A 21,940-nucleotide genomic window follows, 5' to 3' on the forward strand; every position below is an offset into this window, starting at 1 on the left:
CAGACCCTGAATTTCATTAATAGCCACCCGCGCGCTGACGACCTCCCTGGCCTGCCAATAATGCACGACCTCCTGACAGGCTGCTTGCTCCTGGCTCGCGCATTATTCTCGTGTTTCAGCCAGCTCGAAGTGATGCCTTGCAGGCTCCCTTTGATGAGCGCTCAATTTGATCACTAACAAGGCCTGCATGGGCACACGCGGCACGATCCCAATCCGACCATTGCGTTCAATCAACGCCACGAGTTGCCGGCATATGCGAATGCTAGCAGTAGCCCGTCGACATCTCTTGATCGACAGCTGCAAAAGCAACTAATAAGTAGGTCTTTTCGGTGGTCAGCAAGATGGGCTCTATTGTGGTTGGTCTACAAAGTGGCCATTCCTCTTTGACGCATCTTTGCTCTTCCGACGGAGCCTTTCCGATAGTACGAATGCCATACCACCCACAGACCGACATCAATCCAGCGGTCTACCCCCATGGTCGGTGACCGAAAGACACAGTCACAACATTCAATGCCTGTCCAGCGATCCGAGAAGCCGTACTAGGGCTTACCAACGACAACCACGTCTCTCCTAAGCCCATCTTCCTCCAGCCCACTCGGCAACCTGCAAAACAACAAACGGCTCAAACGTAGTATGCCACAATGCCAACTCCTTCGAGGATGATTCAGCGATAGACGCATTCACGAAGGAACGTGAAAAAGGACAATGGAACCCAACGAAATGATAGCACCAGAACTACCACTGCATGATGACTGCATCGGGGATCCGAGACTTTTCGCTAGGTGCTGACTTGAGTTGCTGCTCTTGCTTGTCGGAAACGAAGGTCTGTCGTGAGTGGTATTTCTGTCTACTGCATGTACGTAGGTCCTACTTACCCTCACGACATACTGCTGTCTGCTACCAAAAATCCGCTGGACACCATGTATAATCGCCCAAAAAGCAGACCCCAACTGGCAACCGTCCCACAACAACACCAAATCGGCACAAGACAAAACCCAACACAGCCAAAGCCATCACCCGCGCCATTTCCACTCTTCAATCAAACCCCTCAAGACCCGAACAACCAGCCAACCAACCACCTCACCACCCCATATCCACAAATCTAATTTCTACTTCTAGACAACAAGAACGACAAAAATCGCTGCCTACGCCACCACATCCCCAATCCCTCAACTCAACTCAATAGCGTACAAATTTCCTACCCTTCTCGCAACGTGTCCTTCGCAAAGGTTTGTGAGGTAGGTATTCAGGTTGCCTAGAAGATTGACTTTAAGACGTTCAGGACAGTTGTCCTTGCACTCTGACGATGCCTTGAATTGAGGATCGTCCGTTTGAGTCACACACTGCGTGTTTTGGTTTTAGCGAGGGCGTAGTGAGCGATGGGTGCGGTGTTGCCTGCGTGGTGGGTCGAGTGCTTAAGGTTTGGTGGAGGGGAGGGAGTTGTGATAGACGACGACACGTTGCCTTGGTGCAGCTATGATAGAGCGGGGATTGTTGAAAGGCCACTTGGGTAGAAGTGAGGACTGAGGAGGAGCGCGAATGGGATCGAGTGGGAGTAGTGAGGATTCAAAGCAACGCACGCTTGATTTCTTGCACGTCGGCCTGTGATCTGTCGACTACATCCTATCGAGCGTCGAGGTGCGTCAGGATGTTATGAACCCAGCTTGATGGTATCGGTCTACTGCGAATCAAGGCCACTCCTGAAGACCGTCCACCTTCTCTGACCATTACTTGTACAGTACACAGCTAGCAATATGAGTACCGCACCCGCTGTACAGTGAATACGCCTCCACGTATCCCGCGCCATCTCCTCTCCATCGCACGAGTACCCAAGTCGTCAATCTATCTCTTCACAGCAACACCAGGAGAATCCTTAACATGATACTGCCGTGCATCCTCCCCGAACTTGCCTCTCCGCCCACCACCAAAAGCCGTCGGTACCTGCGGTTGCATGTCGCGCCAGTTCATGTACTCCTTGACGACTTCGGAGAGGAAGTCGTTCGATCCTGCTTCGGAGAAGAGGTTGCGGTCGGAGGCGCGGTAGACGGCGAAGTCGATGAAGACGCGGCGGAGCTGGGAGGGGATGTTAGTGCTTGTTTGTTGTGATTATGTGGATTGAGACGTACCTTTGAATCGGGAGGGGTGTGTTCGAAGGTGTACTTGACGGCCTGAGCTATGGGCTCCTCACCGCTGAAGGGACGGTAGCGAAGACGTCTGCGGCGGTGGTCAACTTGTGTCCAATTGCATTCTTAAGTGACTCGACAACATACCTCACAATCTCATCCATCGTGACGTTCATCGACTGCGCATCTCCAAGCTTCGCCGCAAGTACATACGTCTGCACCAGAAGACTCCACATCTGCGCCTTATCCATCGCATTCTCCTCATCGTCGATCACCACCTGCCCCTGGAGGATGACTTGAAGCCATATTGAGAAGACCTGCGCCTCCTCGCCCGGAAGTAGGATGGGCTGGCCCTCCTTGAAGTTGGTCGCTAACAGTGGTGATCGTGAGGTGGCGAGTTTCCTAGGGACGTAGAACCCATGCCGCTGCGGGCCGACATCGATGCGGAGTATGTCGGTGAAGTCGAGCCTATGGGTCATGTTAGCGACATAGCTCTTATGTGAGGCTTGAATCAGACGGCCACTGACTTCATACGCTTGACTGGCGGGTGTTCTCCCTCACTGGCGGACGTCTTGGCGAAACTCGAGTTCCTCGCGGGTGTTGGTCTCTCTTCCCTGTTCTCACTCAGATCCTCCAGTTTACCAAAAGACGCCTGGCCGAAAGCAGGTGTGGGTGGAGGGTAGGTAGGCGACTTGATAGCATTCAGAAATCCCACAGAATTCGATGTGGGCAAAGTCGAGGGTGTCGCATTGCTCTTGCCGTCATTTCGCTGACTCCTCAGCAGCTCGCTGTACGCGGCTTTGATGTCGCCGCGAGGAGCGACGGTCTCTCCATCCTTCGCAGCCATGCTCGAGGTCCGAGTGGTTGCGGTTTGGGTGGTGTTGGCCCTTCGGTACCGAGTGGGTGAGCGTGAGGTAGGTCGATCGTCCAGGGTCCCGAGCGCGTGGCACAAGCACGCTAGTGAGACTAGCGCGAGTTTAGTCAAGTGAATTGCCTATCCGGGCAGGAACGACAAAGAGTACTTTAACCGACGTTGGATTTTCTGACAAAAGAATTGATTAGTACTGCTGTAGTGAAGTGTTTTAGAGGCTACATGATGTGCTGAGAGAACCAGATCTCTCCAAGTGCCATGTACCTCCTCGCTACTCAGTCATCAGCCACTGTCGAGTTCCATCGCATTGGCGACCGCTCGTTTCCCTATCGCCATCCATGCACTGCACTCATCCTATCGCGGTAGTGACTCGTGTATCACCCGATTGTGTTCGCATGCTAGATGCCGGACCACGACATTCTGCAGTCTTGGAACGGCACTGCCCAGCCTTCTGCATATCAGAACTGTTGGTGATAGTCGGCTGCGCCGTGAGCAAGCCAATGCTTCCTTCCCTCCTTGAGTGCGGCCGCCACGTCGAAAAGAAAATCCACCAAGTCGGCCTTGCGAAACGACTCCCTCATCTTCTTAAAGGCAGCAGGATCGACTCCGGTCGCGAAATAAGACACAAAGAGCTTGCACAGATTTGCGGCGTTGGCTTCGTTCTCGTGGGCCAGTCTGGTGGCTCCAAAAGAGGGGAGGCCTCGTTCCAGCATCTCGATGATCTTGTCGATGATGGCGTTGACGGACACAGAGTCTGCCATCTTGTACGCAAAAATGTACAGCTTGACCAGGCGTGTCCACCGCTCCTCGTCGTTGAGGGACACTTCATTCTCATCAAGGAGAATTCCGCCCTTGATTACGAGACGAAGATAGCTCCAAAGTATGACAGGGGCCGTGTCTTCGATCGTGACTACGTGGCCCGGCGGATCTTGGAACTTCTTGGATCTCTTCTTGAGTTGAGCGACCGGTGGCCAAGAAGAAGTCTAGACGTCTGTCTATCCGGCCCTCACGCGGATCTCGATCAGCTTCTCTGCGTGAGTCTCCCTTGCGGCTGGTCAGTATCATATCGTCGGATCGCCTCAACGTCACTTACATTTCCGTCTTCTCGTGCTCTGCTGGCTCTTTGACTTCCTCTCGCGGTGTCGTCTGCTCGCTCTCAACCGACTCCTTGGCTTTCTCCCCGGTGTCTTTTGTCCGTCCGCTGTTGCCTCTTTGGCTTCCTCTTGCGATGTCTTCTGCTCGCGATCTGGCTTGGCTTCCTCTCGCGGCTTGTCCTTCTTGTGTCCTGTTGACGTATTGGCTAGTTTTCGCGCTTTCTTGCTGCCTGCTGGCTTTTCGGCTTGCTTCCGCTTCCCTCTCTTCTTCGACGGCTTCTCGTCGTCGTCAGAGGAATAGACGTACTCGCTCGCCGACTCGATATTTGCAGCCAATGGCATCGCGTGGGGATGGGCCTGTGTGGCGTGTAATCGAATCGTGTGGATGGTGGTGGGTGGTGGTTTTTTGTCGAAGGTTGATGTAGGTGAGAGGTTGAACATACAGTGGAAAGAAATATTTATGTCTTCGGTGATTGAAGTGAGTAAGAAGTGGCATGTGCCAATTTTCCTCATTGAGAGCTGTCACAAGAATCGCGCCAATTCCGTCGAGAGTCGAAGTGAAACTGTTCCGTGCCTATGGAGCCTAAAGTGAGATGCTTTTTCTGCTCGCGGCGGCGAGAGCGGACCTGGATCGCGTCCAACTGTGTATTTTGTCGGTCGTTATCGATGTCTTATTCCTCCGTTTGCAGCCAGGTCTTTTTGTGCCACCTTCCCAAGAGGCGTTTTCGTTTTGCTTCCAAGACGACGATCCTCCATATCAACGTTCAAGGTGTGTATGATATCTGCTCGTACCTCCATCCTTGATCTTCTCCACACGTAGCCCTTGGACATCTCGCCGTTTTGCCATCTCGACGGCTACATCGAACAGAAATTCTGGAGGCCATTCGGTGCTTAGTTTCGGTACGAAGCGGTCAGCGGCCATCGTCTCCACCACATAGTCCACAAGAATTCGGCGAAGAGATGAGCCAGCCTTGGTGCGCTCATAGATGAAGGGGACGAGCTGTAGAAGCAGGCCCTCGGAGTCCAGCAACTCCGCTAGACGGTCGATGATCAGGTTGGTAGATATAGAATCGCCCAGTGTTTGCGCCAGCAGATAAAGTCTGATGGTTATCTGACATCGCTCCCAGTAACCTACATCCTGTTCGTCCGAATGCAAGACGACCTGGTCGGTGCAAATGAGGTGAAGATATGCTTTAACGAGGTGAGGAATTTCACTCTTAATGAACACCGTTGTAGACCCCTGGCAGCGCTCCTGGCGTATGAAGGCTGATCGAGCCAAGGCAATGTTTGCTGGAACCAGGAAAAGTTGGTCACCTCCATTAGAGGGGTCTCTGACCACGATTTTGAGTGGCCTCTCAAAGTCAAGCCTGTGAACTCAGTAAGCTGACGGCCATTCTTCAGTGCAGATGAGCACCAACATCATCTTCTTTCTCGGTCTGTCATCACTCTCCGATTCCAGGTCGGTCATCCCGGACTTGCGTTTTGACGCGTCACTGGTATCTTCCATAGTTGCACTTGAGGAGGACATGTCGTTGAATGGGCCTGTTGTTGAGGCTGTCTGATCGTGGCGTGAACACCTGGCGCAGACTCTAGGTGGATGTAGAGTGTTTGAAGTGCAAAAGGCCAGTTGAAGCACACGACTTATACAGGGCAGCATGTGACTAGGCTCAGCTTCCATGTGAATTCGGTACGTTCATGAAGTGAGTGGGTTCATGCCTTGCTCCCCCTCACGCTTCAATCTTCGCATGCCTAAAGTACTTCATCCCCAACCAAGCAACCAGAATCCAGGCCCAAGCAACTACACCCGTCAAAACAATCAAAGCCGGGTAGTATCCCACAATCGGCAGGGTTGGATCGTCCTCCAGCTCAGGCGGCGCATACGGCGTCTCGCCAACATCCCAAGCCCAGCTCCAGATCTCCAGACAGCTGCCCATGCCGACCGTGAACGTCAGCCAGGTCACGAAAAGAATGATCCAGCCCCAGTACTCGGTCTCGGTGTAATCGTGTGGTTCGGACTCTGGATAGCTGGACAGTGTTGTGATGTTGTGTGAAAGAGGTGATGAGCGCTGCTTTGAGCTTAGGCGACGAGTGACAGATTCTACTGAGACGGAGGTCATGGAGGGAAAGTAGCTGGTTGCGGTGGAAGACAGGGGCTTCTTGAGTGTCGGCGGTTCTCTTGGCTGACTGACAAAGCTGTTGGCTGGGCGGTCGAAGGTGAGGACATCGTCGTCGTCTGTTGTGCTGGCGTAGCTCGCCTGGCTGACGGGACTCTTGAGATCGAGAGGGCTGGCGAGTTCGGTAGACGCTTTTCTATCTGTAGCAGGGCCTGAGTGATCTGTGAGAAGAGACAGCCGAGCAGACGTTGCTGCAGCAGATTGACTCCAACCACTGTCGCTACTCGCATTTGCATCCACGTTCTCGTAGCTAAACCTTTCCCTCAGGCTCGTGTTGCTCTCATTGCCGGGTGGACAGGAAGTGTCGTAACCCACGCCGTAGAGCTTTGCAGAGACAATAGCGGGACCTTGCTGTTCAAGAGACTGCTTTGGCTGTTTGGAGGTCGGACTGCGCTGCAAGATGGTATTCTTCCGCTCTCTACCCTCTGTCACCAACCGTCGTCCACCAAGAAGAGCGGTCTTCCGAAGCGAGCCTTTACGTTTCCGCGTCTTGCTCTGCTTCATTGCTGCTGCCATGGCGCTCTCTCCCTTCGTGGGTGAGACGGGAGATATCGCAGTCTCATTATCATCGTCTATGCTCTTCCTACTCTTCGTAGACTTTGGACTCTTCGGGCTCTGCGGCGCATCTTGCTCCCCTCTTGAAGGAGGCCTTCCAAGAAAGTTCAATTTCGCCAGAATACCTCCGCTGAAGCTCCTCTTGTGTCCAGTGCTCTTTGCCTGGGAAGTCGAGCTTGCAAGCCCATGTGGAGATGTCGGGGTGGAGGGAGAGTTCCATGGCAATCTCATAGTTTCGGAGGAGAATTTGATGTGTCCATCGTTGGCATCGTTTTCGAGATCAGGAAGAGGTCCTGATACAGTCTTACGGCGGTCGCCATTGCCGCCAGGTGAGGCGGTTCCATTCTCCATCGCCTATTATCAGCAAGCCCATGGACCAGATGCGCTTGCTTTAACGAGATGAAAAAGTCGGGTGCTGCATAGATTTGGTAGTCGCACTGGTTCCAATTCTCATCCACACGGTTTCCGGGCGAATGTATCTGTGATTCGTGTTGGTAGAAAGGAGAGAGCAGGTCAATAGCTTCTCGAGCTGGTGTTGGTTTTAAGCTTTATGGGCATCTCGTCCACCGTACTGCATCGGCTTTCATGTGAACAATGCCCCTGACCTAACGCGGTACTTTCGACCCTGACCACGCCCACTCCAAGTGCCGAATCGTTTTGGGGAACCTCATTCAATGCTTGCCTACTAACTGTTCCGTCATTCTTTTCCTCGTCTACATCCTGCGACCACAATGTCAGCATCCAGCCTTCCCATCCCACAACCACCGCGAACGCCTACCCCTCCATCAGACAACCCACCATCGCCTCAACCAGTCGGCCTAGGCCTAGGACCCAGTATCCAGACGGAACACGACTACGACATCCACACCGGCATCAACGACTCCCCCGAACGCGAACGCAATGGCAGCATCGGTAGGATCGATTCCGCCGCCTCGATGCTCTCCCCCACGAGCGCGACATTCAGCACCACGAACGGAGGGTTGAGTCCTCAAGGGAGCCTCTACAGTCCGATCACCCCTCAGACCGCGAGCACAGATGGCGAATTTGGAAGTATCGACGCCAACGCCGGCGCTGGTGTCGTTACGAATCCTTTCAATTTCACGCCTGTTCAATATGCGCCTCCTTCGCAGGCTGGGCAGAAGAGCGAGTTGTTGGGGAAGAGGAGGGGCCACAAGTATAGGCATTCGTCTATTCATGCGAGTCATATGGATTCTATATTCAAGTCTCCTGCGCCGAGTCAGAGGACACCTTTGAGTGTGCCTGCGAGTCTGCCTATGCCAACGAGGAAAGAGGCTTGGTGGAGCATGACGAGACACCAGACGATGAGACTGAGCTGGTGTGCTTGTCATTTCCTTATTGCGGGCTATGTGCAATTCAGTGGAGCGGGAAGTCTGGCCATGACGGCACTTAGTCGATTGCTCTTGTTCGATGCGGCCGGTGCTACGGTCTGCGTGGTTGTGGACGTTATGGGCAACTTCGAGGTCTGGAAGAGGAGCTCGATCAAACATCCATTTGGCCTGGAACGAGCTGATGTCCTCGCTGGGTTTGGCATGGCTGTCTTCATTGCGTTCATGGGCTTGGACGTGATCAGCCACGGCATCCAGCACTCACTGGAGAATGTTGGTACCCACGTTGCCCATTCTCCACACGATCATGAGCGCGTTGGTGCAGCACACGTGGATACAGCCAGCTTGCTCTCCATTGTCAGCACCATCGTCTCCGCCGTCCTGCTCAAAAACCACGCCCGTATCGGCAAGGCGATGAGATTCGAATTACTTGCAGGTTGGGGCAGGATCCTGGGCAACCCCTCACACTTCCTCACGCTGTCGTGTTCAGTGCTGATGCTACTTCTGCCTTTTATGACGAACGACTCGTACGGCTGGTTTGACAAGGGGCTCTCCTTCATCATTGCCTCGCTCATGATTGCCTTCGGTGTACGACTCGCGACCTCTCTGGCGTCAATGCTTCTAATGAGCTACCGACCTGCAGAAAAAGGAGCCATCCACCGCATCATCGACGAAATCGCCAACGCTGACTCGTCCGTCACCAACGTAGACGAGGCACGTTTCTGGCAAGTCCATTATGGATTATGCATGGCGAATCTCAAGCTTCGCTATCGCAGCAGCAGGGGAGGCTATGGCATGAATACGGACGACATTACAAGGGTTCGACAGAAGGTCGCGAGTCTGATCAGACAGCGGCTAGGCGGTGTCAATTGGGATGTAAGTGTGCAACTCTCGGTCGAGACGGATTGAAGAGGAGGGTTTGTAACTGTAGGTATCGATTGTTTCGACTGTAGCGTTATCAGCGTGGCGTTGGTGGGATGGCTTGCTTTGATTGAGATCTTGGACCAGATACCCAATCTGTACGAATAGACATTGCAATCATGATCTCCAAGACTTTCTCCTCGTCTGTGCCATCCAGTCTTCTTCCTGCGGATCGTCTCGGCCTTGCAGCCGGAGAGAGCTGCTGCAGGGACCAGCGCGCTTCAACTTCACCTCTCACGGGCCATCTTCAACTTTTTGATATCCTACCATATATCCCACGTCAACCCGCCATGCCGCCCATAAAACGACACGAATGGCTCTGCCTACGAGCTTTGAAACCTCGCCAACGCCGCTTCTATGCAACAGCATCAGAAAGCTCCCCACCAGAACAAACACCAACCGACTCCAACGCACCACCACTCTCCCACACAGAACCCCCCACAACCCCTCCCTCCCAACCCAAAGCCGACCGCATCCGCGCCTACCTCGAAGAACAAGACACCCTCGCCCTCACCCACCTCAAAGCCAAACTCCAAAAAGTCCACCAAACCGCCACCCAATCCCAAACCCTCCTCCTCCACCTCCGCCAGTCCAGCTCCACAACCACGCTCCTGCCCGGCAAAATCCCACCCTACACCTCCCGTCTCCGCACGACCTCGCCGGAGGAAATCCGCTCCGCCACCGCACACCTGCACGCCGTGACCGAGAACATCCTCGCGAACATCTGGGATCTGGAGAATATCCGGTATCCGCACGAGCGGGGGCCGTCGGCGGGGCAGAGGTATTCTGCGGAGATGAAGGGCTTGGTGGGACGGGGCGTGGCGAGGGAGGTTGAGGCGGAGAGGATGGAGATGAGGAATCGGGTGGATGTGTACAGGAAGAGGTATGCGCAGAAGGTGGAGGGGTTGAGGGGAATTGTGGATGATATGAGGAGGGGCATGGGGTTGAGTGCGACGAGGAGGAGTGGGCGTGGGATGGGGGCTGTGGTCGGGGTGGAGAGGGTGGAGGAGGGGGCGGTGAGGAATCCTTTTGGGAGGGGGGGGGGGGTTAGGGAGGATATTGCGGCTGTTGGTGACGAAGAGGTGCCTGAGGTTGGGACAGCAAAAGTGGAGGCCGAGGCTGAGGCAGTCAACCGAACCATCACGTACGAACCTACAACAGCAGAAGCCATCTCCACCGACACAATCGGCACCACCAAAATCGAAGCCGAAGCCTCAACCTTAGAAACCAACCCTGAATCCTCCCTCTCAACACCCAACCCACCCCCATCCCCACCCTCCCAAACAACCTACTCCCCCCTGCACATAACCTACACCCCCTCCGGCCCCCCAACAGAACCCGAAGCAGCGACCCTCTACGCCGTGCAAAAAGCCGCCACCTCCAACAACAGAAAACCTCGTTCCTCCTCACCCCCAACCAAAACCCCTCCGCCCCTCAAATTCGTAAGCCCCAAAGCGAACCTCAGTCCCACGGAAAGGATGAACCAGCTCCTGTCGAATCTTCAGGCTGATGCGGCGCTGAAGAGGGGGGAGGTTGTTGTTGGTGGGGTGGGGGTTGATGGGGATGAGAAGGTGGGGGAGAGGGAGAAGGGTACTGTGACGGAGGAGAAGAGGGATGTGGATGAGAGGAGGGGGAATCCTTTTGCGCGGTGACCATCGAACGTTCGTGTCGCCCGTGAAAGGGACGATGTAGCTACATGTAGTCTCTGTTCCCGTCCCGTCATTTCGCTCGAACGGGGAATTGCATGACTTTGTGGATCTTTCCAAATTCTCGAGGGCGACCAAGCACTGAATCGTGCTTCAGGTTGCTTAGATGGCTCTCGAGGGATGGGGAGTGGGACATCCCTGCTTCAGCCAGACGAGGGCATCGAGATATCGCAAGAAACCCAGAGAGATCAAATTCGGGAATGCACATCACGACAACAAACTCCCAAAACGAGTGTCGTCGTTTCATTCAGTTCATGGATCTCTCAAATCAGCTAGCTACGTTGAAAAAATGAGTGACAGCCAGTATGAAGCCAACCAACTCCTTGCCCCATTTGTCGAAAAGGAATGTCCATTCTTGCCCAGCGTTCAATAATCTCTCACTTCTCCTTCACAAATCCTCACAATCCTTACGATGTACCCCCGATAGCCCCGCCAACCGAGCTCTGGTTCTGCGTCTCCGGGTAGAAGAACGCGATGATGGCGATGATCACGTACGAAGCGATCAAAAGGCTGCCTTCCAGATAGTTCGATCGGCCATCCAGGACCAGGAAGTTCACGACGAAAGCCGTGGCGAATAGGCTGACGGTTTCAAACAGGTTGAAGTAAAGACTCATCTCCGTCTTGAGGATCCAGCCGAGGAGGACGACGATGGGCGTGACGAAGAGTGCGATCTGGATGCTGGAGCCGACGGCCACGCCGATGGCGAGGTCCATCTTGTTCTTGGCGGCGACGGTCACGGCTGTGACGTGCTCGGCGGCGTTGCCGACGATTGGCAGGATGATGAGTCCGATGAAGGCTTCGCTGACGGAGGGCGAGTTTTCGATCATTTCGGGGATGGCGTCGACCATGAATTCCGCGCAGACGGCGACCAGAGCGGTGGAGATGAGCAGAAGCATGACGGCTGCGGTGCGGGACATGTTCTCTTCTTGCTTGGGGTCCTCGTCATCTTCGGTGATGGCCGTCGTCTCTGAGTTGCTCTTGCGGATGGACGTGCGTTGGTGTTGATAAGGAGGCAGTGGTCCATTAGCATTTGAAGGCGTGGTCTGCCGGTTGAGACGATCTGGCAGCGAGCTGGTACGCCTAAGATTGTGAGCTGACTGAGATCGGACAGGCGTAGGTCGAGGTGCAGGGTTGGGAGTGGCCGGTTGGACGAAGACGTTGTTCGAGAGAACAGATGGCAGAGCTGGCCGAACGCGAGAAGAAAGCTGGCGCATGTTAAACGCAAGCTTGGGCGTCTGGTTGGCAGCAGGGTGATCTGCAACAACTAGAACGTCGTCTGCAAACTCCACCTTGGGACCATCAGTGTGAGTCGTGGGCTTTCTTTCTTCAATGTCTTGCTCCTTTTCGGTATTCTTCGCAGCTTCACGCTGACGACGCTTCTTCTCCTTCTTTGAGTGCTTCTTGTGATGTTTCTTGCGTTCAGGAGATTTGGATCCGTCGTGGCTCATCTGACGTCCGGTGGCCCAATCGTAGCGACGGCTGGTGCCGTTGTCTTCATGGTCGGCATCCGCGTCCAAATTGTCAGCTGGCGCTAGGACAGACTCGCGGCGTGAGACTGTATTGCTTCCAATGTGATGTTCCAGAGGATCTTGACGTTCCTGAGTAGATGGAGAGCTGAGTACAGATGGAACCTTCGATGTTGGCTTGCTGCTTCCAGTGCTGGCGCTGGACTTGCGACGCATACGATGCTTGAACATCTTCTTGACCTTTCTCGTAGTTGTAGCAACCGAACCAGAGTTGGATGTGTCGGAATCGCTACTGTCGGAAGAACTTGAATCATCCGAAGAGGACGAAGACGAGTTCATGATGTCGGCCAGAACACCAGGATGAGACTCTTCGTCGATGATCTCCTGGGGCGTACTCTCGTACATGTAGGCATGCGATTTGAGCTGGAACAGTAGGTATAGTCCGTAAACGATCAGGAGGACGACACTGGTGCCACGGCTGACTTTGAGGACGGCAGAATCGGCACTATTTGCGCTCTGCTCATTGAACGAAGCGTGGAAAGCAGTCTGCATTAAAAGTTAGCCCGGTGACTGCTCATCTGAAAGTGGAAGTTTACAACTCACTGGTAGTAGCAGACTCATGACGCTCAGACTCAGCAAACAGGCGCTCATTTGTGTAACAGTGCTGTTGTAGACCTGTTCCCTGAAGCGTAGGCCACCGAAAAGGAAGGCCATGCCCAGAATGAGCAGCAAGTTCGCGAGGATGGAGCCAAGCAGAGAAGCCTGAACAATACGAATCTCATTCTTGACCAATGCGATGATGAAGATGATGAGTTCGACCGCGTTTCCGAACGACACGTTGAGTAGCGCTCCGAGGGTATCTCCCAAACGACTGGCTACGCTCTCAGTAGCGTGACTGAGCATGCCGGCGAGAGGCACGATAGCCACGGCGTTAATGGCGAAGATGGCTGCAGGACTCAACCCTGCAGCCTCGGCGGCGATACCGGCAGGGACAGCAACAAGGAGAACGTTGACCCAACTGTGGAAGATGGCATTCTTAAAGTGCTTGCCAAAGCGCTTACAACCGTTCTTCATACGCGTAATGATAGGTGGTTTCTTCTGATCTTGCTCGGTGGACTTTATGGCGGAATCTCCAGAGCGCGCATCTTCGGTATTCGGAGGGGGCGCTGGTGGAGGCACGGACTGAGATATAGCATCGGCAGTGTCGTTGTGGTTGGACTTCTCAGGGTCACGGCGGTGGTCGCTGGCTCCATCTCCTCCTCCGTATGTGCCTTCATCTGTGGCTCGGTCATGACTGGAGCGCAACGGTGGTGAGCCGCCACGTCCATGGGTGCTGCTTAGCCCGCCAGCTTCGGAGAGCTTGGGAAGCTTGGCTGGGGTGGTGTTGGTGTGGTGGGTTGGGAGGATGCCTCCGGTGGACTCGACAGTAGGCAAGCTGCGTTGGCTGGCAGTTCGGATTGCCTGACTACGATAACGGTCTATGTCGGGGTCAGCGGGGTTTCCCATTCGCGTGCGGTGGCCTCTCGGTGGTGAGGAGGTTGTTGGTGGAGAGAAGAGGGTGTGGGATGAGAGAAGCTTTAAGGGAGGGAGAGGATGACACGTGAATGCTGGGCGGGCGTGGCGCCACGGGGAATCCTTGCGCGGCGGATTCGTGGTGCTGATAACAGCGATGCGGGAAACGGCAGGGCGAAACTCACACATATCAGTCCTCCCCTGAGTCTTCTCGAAGCGTCCTGCTCAGCGTGGACCGGCGAGGATGGCAGCAAACACTGAAGAGGAGGAGAGTGGGAGATGTTTGTCTTTTGGCTAGGCGCATGTCTTCTACCAAACGAGGCATGCTGGCTTGACGCGAATGCCAAGCTTCCAGAAGAATGGAACCGGGCAGTGGCGCCCTTGCTGCTGCATTCCGTCATCATCAATCACGTTCACTCTCGCCAAACACCTTCATCATCGCATCGGCGCAATCAGAGACGCACACTGGGCTAAGCCACAGCCAGTCTCTACGCCGCCGCTTTTGCCGACTCTTCTACCTACAGGCAAGCAAGCCCATGTCTGCACAGCCATATACCACGACGAGAGTCATCTAGCGCTTCTCCATGATCTACCTTGGTGATGGCACTCGGCTACACTACGGACTCTAGCCCTGAGAACCAGTCGGCCGCGGATGACATGATCGCCAGCCCGAGGAGCAGGACTTGCGCTGAGAGTGGAAGTCAGGTGGTAGTGGTACGACACGAAGAAGGGAAAACAACTGTTCACCTCCGATGCAGCATGGTCTATCTTACAGCATCACAAGAAGGCAAGACGCAGGGGTTTCCGCTGTTGCAAGACATCGGCGTTCCCTTCTACCAACACCACATGAAATGCAAGCCAAGTTCTCTCGCCGAATGCTCGTCATATCCGGCAGAAGCTTTCCAAGACTTGGACAAGCTCTGCGTCAAAATGCGGAAACTGGTCATGCGAGCATCATGCGCCGTAGATCCTCCAAAGAGCCTCCCCAGACTCTGGAAAGGGCTACTTGGGTACTTGCTTTCGGTCGATCGATCAGTCATCTGGTAGCTCGCTCGTCCGTCTTGACTTCACTTCATCTGGCGCCAAAGCTACTGTCCAGGTCACAATGTTCGGAGAGGAACCCCAGCAAATGGACTACACGAAACGAACAACAAGTCACGATCCTGCTCCATTACGGCTCATTCACGTATCTTCATTCAACCACTCCGCACAAGCCTCATGCACCACCCTCAACCCCGGTGCATTCTCACAAAACCTCTCATACAATCCCACATCTATCCTCTTGAAACTCTCGGCCATACTCGCAACCACAAAATCAACATAACTAACCCGACTCCCACAGACAAAAGGCCCTTCATCCTCCTTATGCTCCTCCAGAAACCGATTCAAGCTCTCAAACCCAGGCTTCGCAGCCGACCACGCCGTCTCCCCACCCTTGGTCCTCTCGAGCTCCTCAATCGACATACCAAATCCAGCCTCCTTCTTCACCGTCCACCCCGGCACCGTCTCCGGCACGAGCATATTCCTCTGAATCAAAGGATAACAAACCGCCATGATAGGCATCATCAGCTGCCCGAGAACTTTGTTAATCTCATTATGCAAGTTATTCTCCAGCCGCAAGCCTGGCTCCGGGTACAGCTCTTCCAATTTTACCACAATCGCCGCTGAATCCATCACCGCCGTGCCATCTGGTAATTGAATTGCCGGGACCGTGTACGGCGAGACCGGAGGGCCTGGCGCGCCCGCGGGTTTTGGAGGATTGGCTGGGATGCCGAGGGCAGACAGTGTGGGTGAAATTTCGTCGTGCGTGATGAACGTCGTGGTGTAGGGTATCTTCTTGTAGTTGAGGACCATGCGGGTCTTCCAGACGTTGGGGGACCAGCAGCCGTATTCGGGTTTCTTGGTGGGTAGGTCGTAGAGGGTTACTTTACCGTCTTGTGAGGTGGACATCGTAGCAAGATTGGAGTGTGCGAGGTGAGTGTTTTTCTGAACAACTTTAACAGTCTCGAGCTACTGTAAATGTGGAGTGTGAATATGGCCACGGCTTATGAGATATCCTTTTCTGTCCTTACACAACCCTTACCGAGCAAAGAGGATGCGGTGAACATGAACCTACTACCTATCTCTGCTACCCCTCCACACATGTACATGTACATACTCCTACCGCCAACACTAGCCCACTACTGTACACCGAACTCACCAGTGACTCAATTAACTCAACCTCAGCTGAAGAAGCCAAAAAGCTGAGCGAACGAGGCGTCGGTTCTTCGGGCAATTCCCTCCTCACTCCTTCAAAACCACAATCCTTCGAAGCCAAGTCCCGCGTCCATTGGCCAGCCCTATCGCAAAACTAGTGGGTGCGCTTCCGAGCAAAAAGTCTTGTGTTCTTGTGAGCTTTCTTGGGTTGTGTGTGTTTCTCGACGGGTAGGAGCGATTTTGGGGTCGTTTGAAAGATTGGAGGGTTGGGGTGGGGATTTTGATGGCATTGCTGGTTTTTGTTGTTGTGTTCGGGGGGAGAAGACGGGTTTTTGAGGGCGTTTTGTCGAGGAACTCCGGGAAAGCGGCAGTTTTGACGCGAGGCGGGCGAAGGTTGTGGGTTTGGCTGGACTTCTGCCTTCTGTTTCTTCGTGGACATAACAACAACAACACCAGCTATCGTGGATGCTCGATCGCTTGCCACGCGAGGACAGAGAAGTGCTGAAATGACGAGCTGGGCATCGCGACGCGCTTGTCAGGCATCCAACGTCCTCAACCTCCACGACCGAGTCTTCGTGAAGATATTGGCGTTCACTCCTTTTCCTTGACTCCCCAGCCGACTTTCAAGATCCAGGAGCTTGAGGGTCAGGCGAGCTGACCACCTCAGCGCGAAGACATGTCTTTGGGATGGTTCTGACGGCGATGCTTTGCGCCCGTCTGATGAGACCACACACGAGGATAAGATTCTCATTTCAGCTACTCCAGCACGGCTTAATGTGTTATCAAAGGCCATATCTGGTTAGACCTCACCAGGCATATCAATCTCGGGATTCGGCCAATTCTCGACGCCACAGTAACTTCCAGGATCACCAGCCTGATCAACCACAACGATGGACAACACCTCGAATTTGGCGTTGTGTTTGCGTCCGCCACTATCTGCTCAGACGCAACACACACCATCCACGTTCTATGCACGGCATGCGCAACAAACACTCACCCACAATCAGGATGGTCCCCACCGTTGCAGGAGCCCGTGCTCCCGCTCAGAGGCTTGGCCGCGTAATGCTCCCATCTCGGATAAAGGCCCTCAGAAGTGGACGACAGCGCTATCAACACCCATGCATATGCTATGTTCAGCCCGCAGAGGACTAGACGCCGAAAGGACGCGTAGCTGTGTGAAACGGCAAGATAGGTGAGTACAATGCTACATTCCCTTATACCGTGCTGCCGCCAAGGGAATGTGTAGTTGCGATTTTTGACCTCTCGTACCCTTTTCTGTGCCATGGAGGGCAAACTGTCTTTCGTATGGCTTTATCTCGCCTTCCTCTGTTCGTTCTTCTTATCGATTGAAGCTGTGGCCTCTCCACCACCTAGTCGACGTCCTTCAGGTGGACCTTGGAAAGAACAACCAGCTGGAGAAGGATTGATCCAGGATGCCGACTACGACCGTGGAGCATACGGTCGATATGTCACGCAGACGTTCAGATCTGCGAGTCTCACAGTCCCGCGACTCAACATGGATATGCCGTTCACCAATTGCAACGATGGGTCGTACCTGTTCGTAACACCTAGGGGAGAGGTCGTCAAGGAGCCGTTGGCCGCTATCTACGATGCGACGTAAGGAGTTGTTCTGCTACCAGACTGACCTTCAGCTGAATTTGCAAATAGCGGGAGCCTGATATGGACGCCGACCGATCACTCTGGGGAGGTTTACAACTTCGAAGTGCAGCAGTACAAAGGCGACTCGGTTCTGACGTTCTGGGGCGGCGACAACGGCCACGGCCATGGCAGCGGTCACTACTTTATGGCGAGTTCTCGAATGCTTTTCCATTTCACTCGTTCGAGCGCTGACTATCAATAGTATGACAAGCACTACAACCTCATCGGCAAAGTCAATGCTGTCGGTGGATATGGTGCTGATCTACACTCGTTCACGATCCTCCCAAACGACCACGCACTGGTGACCATCTACGACAAGGTTGGGACCGATTTGGCAGAGGTCTTAGGTCGACCACACCCGGGCAAATGGATGTGGGATTCCATGTTCCAGGAAATCAACCTCGAGACAAATGAGCTGGTATTCGAATGGCGAGCCTCCCACCACTTCGCGTTTAGCGAGTCTTACATTTCCACTCTACCCGCTACAGAGTCCGAACCTTGGGACTGGTTTCACATCAATACCGTGGAGAAGGATGAAGCTGGCAATTACTTGATCTCCGCGCGCCATCTTCGATGCGTCGCTTACATCTCACGCGAGACTGGTGAAGTCTTATGGAGGTTGGGCGGGAAAAGGAACTCATTCAATGATCTGTCAAACGGACAAGCTACCCACTTCGTTGGACAGCACGACACCCATTGGGACCAAGGACATCGATACATCACTATGTTCGACAACAGGGCGGACTGGCAAGACGAGCAAGAGCATGTATCGAAAGGCAAAAGGATAGAAATCGATCTGGAAAACATGACGGCCAAATTGGACACAACCTTTGTTCATCCAAAGAACATTTTCGCCTTCTCGCAGGGCTCATACCAGACCTTGCCCCACGGGAATGTCGTTCTTGGATATGGCTACACGGGTGCCATGGCCGAGTTTTCGTCGAACGGCACATTGCTCTGCGATGCGTATCTTCAACCATCTTCGAGATTCAGCTCTGGAGATGTTCAAAGCTATCGCAATCTCAAGTTCAATTGGACGGGTCTGCCTACTACGAAGCCAAGCATGGTTCTGGACAATGGCACGATCTATGTTTCCTGGCTTGGGTCTACAGAGGTCCGTAGCTGGATGCTGGAAGATGCTGTGATACCTGAAGGGCGTCTTGGACCTGTCACAACGTTTGCGAAGAGTGGGTTTGAGACAGTGTTTACCATTCCTGAAGATCTTCCCTTACGACAGTACATACGTATTGTGGCCCTGAACAAAGATAGCCAAGATCTCTCAGCGTCCGACTTCATCGACGTTGGCGACAAGGCGACCGTGTTCACAGAGCCTCCATTCGAGCCCGACGACGATCTCAATCTCGAAGAGCAACTACAAGATCTTGGAGCATTGCTTGGGTTCGGCTGCCTGGCAATGCTCGTGGTTGTGGTCCTCTTCTGGATCGCAGTGAAGCCTCGCATTATACAAAGATGGCGAAGAAGATTTGGAGAGAAACATGGCTTTGTCACGATGCTGGAGGAACATGAAGTCGCTCGACCGTGGGATCGATTCCCGCGTTGGAGTCTACCGCGCTTCAAACGCCAGGCTTCGGTATCATACGATCGATTGCCTCTCGAGGCACATTGATGATTGAAAGTTTGCCTTCAATATCAAGCCATTTTCAGACTCCCGTCGACAAGCGCCAGTACAATCTCGACGTCGACGCCCACCTACCCGACCCGATCTTATCTCTGGGAGTACTTCGGTCGTACGACCAAAATCAGACCTAATCCCACACGCTTGCGACTTCGCTCACCTCGCTTCGACTAGCCCGCGCAGCAGGGCCTTGCAAGAGATTTTCGATAGGAAGAGCCGAACTCGGTCCCGTCTCTGCTGGGATTCTTATAAGAATTCACTCAGATCACATCTGATAAGATGTTGGGAAAAGTGGACCGGCTTTCCGGCCAACAACAAAAGCAATGGCATTCAACGACGGCGGCATCAATGCCACACAGATGTCTTTGCACGATGCGCTTGCTGAAGTGCCCTCGAAAGAGGTGTTCGTCGCTAACACAGCTCCGGTCGATGATGACGCTCGATCTCAACGCAGCGAAGGCGGTCGGTCTGTCAATGTTCCTGTTACGATGAAGTTGGTGGCAGTTCTGTTGGTCTCTCTGATCGGCTTTGGGTCGCATTGGAGCGCCGGCGTAACAAGTGCGATGAAGAGCACTCTGAAGAAGGTAGGCAGTCAAGCGAGAGATGTGTCTGTCTAAGATATTGACGCCTGGTCAGGAACTCTCCATCAACAACGCCCAATACTCCCTCCTCGAAGCCTCTCAAGACTTCATGAAGACCGCCCTCATCCTCGCAACTGGCATCCTCACCGATCGCATTGGCGGCGCCGGGGCCATGGTCTGGGGCAACATAATCTACAGCCTGGGCTCCATCATCATCGCCGCCGCGACCACAATCCGCGGCTACAAGCTCATGGTCGGAGGCATGATCGTCCAATCTCTCGGTGACATTGCCACGCAAGTCGCACAGTACAGAATCTTCAGTTCCTGGTTCGCACCCTCGAATGGCTTCGCTTCCACCCTTGGATTTGAACTGGCGATTGGAAAGATCGGCTCCTTCCTCGGCCAGGCCACCGCCAACCCCATCTCCAAAGGCACAGGCGATTTCAGCTGGGTCTACTGGACCGCCGTCTTCATGAACCTCTTCACCAACCTCGCCACCTTCCTCTTCTACTACTTCCGCCGCTTCTGCGACCGCAAATACAGCACCATGTCCGACCCCGCCACCGGCGAACAACTCCGCGAGAAGACGCGCAAATTCGAATTCACCAAGATCCTCCAGCTCCCCTGGCCCTTCTGGGGTTTCATCCTCTTCACCGCCTTCCAAACTTCCACTGCCTCTGTTTTTTCCCAAAACGCCACCGAGCTCGCCGAGCAGCGCTTCGATATCTCCAGCGTCAAAGCGGGCTGGTACACCGCGACGTCCAACTACATCGGCTTCTTCCTCGTGCCCTGCCTAGGCATCTTTATCGACCTCTTCGGCAACCGTCTCACGGTCATCTTCATCTGCGGCACCGGCGTCTTCACAGCAATGTGTCTCGCGGCTTTCGGCCCTGATATCGCAGGCACGGCTGCAGCCTTTGGGGTCTACGCCTTCGCGTACAGTCTCGGCCCGACGTCCATCATCGATGGAATCCGCACGGCGATTTGGTATCAGGATACGTTCGGGGCCGGGTACGCGGTGAAAATCGCCGTCAACAACTCCATGAACATCATCATCCGAATCGTCACGGGCGTGATCCAAGACCGGGACGACAATTCCTACGACCACGTCGTTGTCGTGTACGTCATCTTAGCTTCCGGCTCGGTCCTCGTGTCAGGGGTTTTGCTGGTTTGGAGTTCGTTCTCGACGGAGCTGAAGAGATTGCAGTGGACGAAGAAGCAGAGGATGCGGAATGGGGATGTTCTCATCAAGCAGAGGGAGGCGTGCGAGAGCGGGGAGCGGAGGGAGGTGAATCGGAAGGTGAATTTGGGATTTTATGGGGCGATGGTGTTGTTGATTTTGGGGTCGTGGGCGGCGTATTTCTGGGGGGTGGGCGACGGGGAATAATGATTGAGAACAGAGGATGATCCATCCATCTAGATGCTTCCCTTTGCGGAAGACAGCCTCTCGCTCTTCGAACTATGCGTGTACACGGCGTAAGGTATGCTCCCCCTTTCTTTAGCAGCCTTCTTTAGAAGACTTCATCTTGACACGCACCTCATAGCGTAACCTGCTCTCGAAGTTTCTCATAAGCCACAACAATAGGTCGCAGGGCTTTGTACCAGTCTTTTGTAGACAGTTTGGGCAAACAAGGAGGTCCCAGTAATCTTTCCGGCGGTTGCTACACTGAGTATAATCCTAGCCCCTCAGCTACCGCACGGGTGCTGTGTATTAGACAGTACTGGATTGTCGCAGTTACAGTCCGATGGTGGCGGCATCCCCATCCTGATCTGCGTTACAGCATCATCGACTGCCTCTGCCAGATAGCGGTAGGCTTCTAGCGGGTCTCCAGACTGTTCGGCAACTTCTCGAGCCCGAGCTACAAACGGCAGCGCCCAAGAGGCATCCGTAGTGGGCATGCAAGGTGGAGGGCAAGTTCTCAATGCTAGCGGCTTGAAAATGGGACTCCTCGGCTCGAATCGAATAGTCCGCTTGTACGGCATTAGCCTGGTGCGGAACAAATCACTCCCAGGTATTGCGTGGGTCTGGTGATTTGAGAGAAATATCTTTCGACCACTTTCTTGCCTCTCGAATGGCCGTCGACGAGGTAAAGGTCCTCG

At 54.1% G+C, this 21,940-nt stretch overlaps 9 protein-coding genes across 9 annotated transcripts; 4 read left to right on the top strand and 5 right to left on the bottom strand.

Moving 5' to 3' along the window:
- Nucleotides 1-1,842: 1,842 nt before the first annotated feature.
- M409DRAFT_54467 (uncharacterized protein) lies at nucleotides 1,843-2,970 on the bottom strand (the record flags this gene model as incomplete). The annotated part of the gene is made up of 4 exons (XM_033812716.1): nucleotides 1,843-2,073; nucleotides 2,127-2,214; nucleotides 2,271-2,591; nucleotides 2,651-2,970. The coding sequence occupies 4 exons, from the start codon at nucleotides 2,968-2,970 to the stop codon at nucleotides 1,843-1,845; spliced, it is 960 nt and encodes a 319-aa protein (XP_033668185.1).
- A 482-nt stretch (nucleotides 2,971-3,452) lies between these two features.
- M409DRAFT_22724 (uncharacterized protein) lies at nucleotides 3,453-5,616 on the bottom strand (the record flags this gene model as incomplete). Its single annotated transcript, XM_033806468.1, has 5 exons — nucleotides 3,453-3,941; nucleotides 4,005-4,038; nucleotides 4,088-4,364; nucleotides 4,881-5,455; nucleotides 5,507-5,616. 5 exons carry the CDS (start codon nucleotides 5,614-5,616, stop codon nucleotides 3,453-3,455), a joined length of 1,485 nt encoding a protein of 494 aa, XP_033668186.1.
- A 199-nt stretch (nucleotides 5,617-5,815) lies between these two features.
- On the bottom strand, nucleotides 5,816-7,168 carry M409DRAFT_66296 (uncharacterized protein; the record flags this gene model as incomplete). Its single annotated transcript, XM_033816875.1, has 1 exon — nucleotides 5,816-7,168. One exon carries the CDS (start codon nucleotides 7,166-7,168, stop codon nucleotides 5,816-5,818), a length of 1,353 nt encoding a protein of 450 aa, XP_033668187.1.
- A 380-nt stretch (nucleotides 7,169-7,548) lies between these two features.
- Nucleotides 7,549-9,072, top strand: M409DRAFT_66297 (uncharacterized protein; the record flags this gene model as incomplete). The annotated part of the gene is made up of 1 exon (XM_033816876.1): nucleotides 7,549-9,072. The coding sequence occupies one exon, from the start codon at nucleotides 7,549-7,551 to the stop codon at nucleotides 9,070-9,072; it is 1,524 nt and encodes a 507-aa protein (XP_033668188.1).
- A 302-nt stretch (nucleotides 9,073-9,374) lies between these two features.
- Nucleotides 9,375-10,736, top strand: M409DRAFT_22727 (uncharacterized protein; the record flags this gene model as incomplete). The annotated part of the gene is made up of 1 exon (XM_033806469.1): nucleotides 9,375-10,736. One exon carries the CDS (start codon nucleotides 9,375-9,377, stop codon nucleotides 10,734-10,736), a length of 1,362 nt encoding a protein of 453 aa, XP_033668189.1.
- Nucleotides 10,737-11,197: 461 nt separating this feature from the next.
- On the bottom strand, nucleotides 11,198-13,762 carry M409DRAFT_22728 (uncharacterized protein; the record flags this gene model as incomplete). The annotated part of the gene is made up of 2 exons (XM_033806470.1): nucleotides 11,198-12,802; nucleotides 12,860-13,762. 2 exons carry the CDS (start codon nucleotides 13,760-13,762, stop codon nucleotides 11,198-11,200), a joined length of 2,508 nt encoding a protein of 835 aa, XP_033668190.1.
- A 1,188-nt stretch (nucleotides 13,763-14,950) lies between these two features.
- On the bottom strand, nucleotides 14,951-15,718 carry M409DRAFT_22729 (uncharacterized protein; the record flags this gene model as incomplete). Its single annotated transcript, XM_033806471.1, has 1 exon — nucleotides 14,951-15,718. The coding sequence occupies one exon, from the start codon at nucleotides 15,716-15,718 to the stop codon at nucleotides 14,951-14,953; it is 768 nt and encodes a 255-aa protein (XP_033668191.1).
- Nucleotides 15,719-17,246: 1,528 nt separating this feature from the next.
- Nucleotides 17,247-19,393, top strand: M409DRAFT_66300 (uncharacterized protein; the record flags this gene model as incomplete). Its single annotated transcript, XM_033816877.1, has 4 exons — nucleotides 17,247-17,581; nucleotides 17,633-17,771; nucleotides 17,826-19,021; nucleotides 19,153-19,393. The coding sequence occupies 4 exons, from the start codon at nucleotides 17,247-17,249 to the stop codon at nucleotides 19,391-19,393; spliced, it is 1,911 nt and encodes a 636-aa protein (XP_033668192.1).
- A 189-nt stretch (nucleotides 19,394-19,582) lies between these two features.
- On the top strand, nucleotides 19,583-21,227 carry M409DRAFT_54472 (uncharacterized protein; the record flags this gene model as incomplete). Its single annotated transcript, XM_033812717.1, has 2 exons — nucleotides 19,583-19,843; nucleotides 19,896-21,227. 2 exons carry the CDS (start codon nucleotides 19,583-19,585, stop codon nucleotides 21,225-21,227), a joined length of 1,593 nt encoding a protein of 530 aa, XP_033668193.1.
- Nucleotides 21,228-21,940: the final 713 nt, after the last annotated feature.

Source organism: Zasmidium cellare, assembly GCF_010093935.1.
Source record: "Zasmidium cellare ATCC 36951 unplaced genomic scaffold M409scaffold_16, whole genome shotgun sequence".
Lineage (NCBI taxonomy): Eukaryota > Fungi > Ascomycota > Dothideomycetes > Mycosphaerellales > Mycosphaerellaceae > Zasmidium > Zasmidium cellare.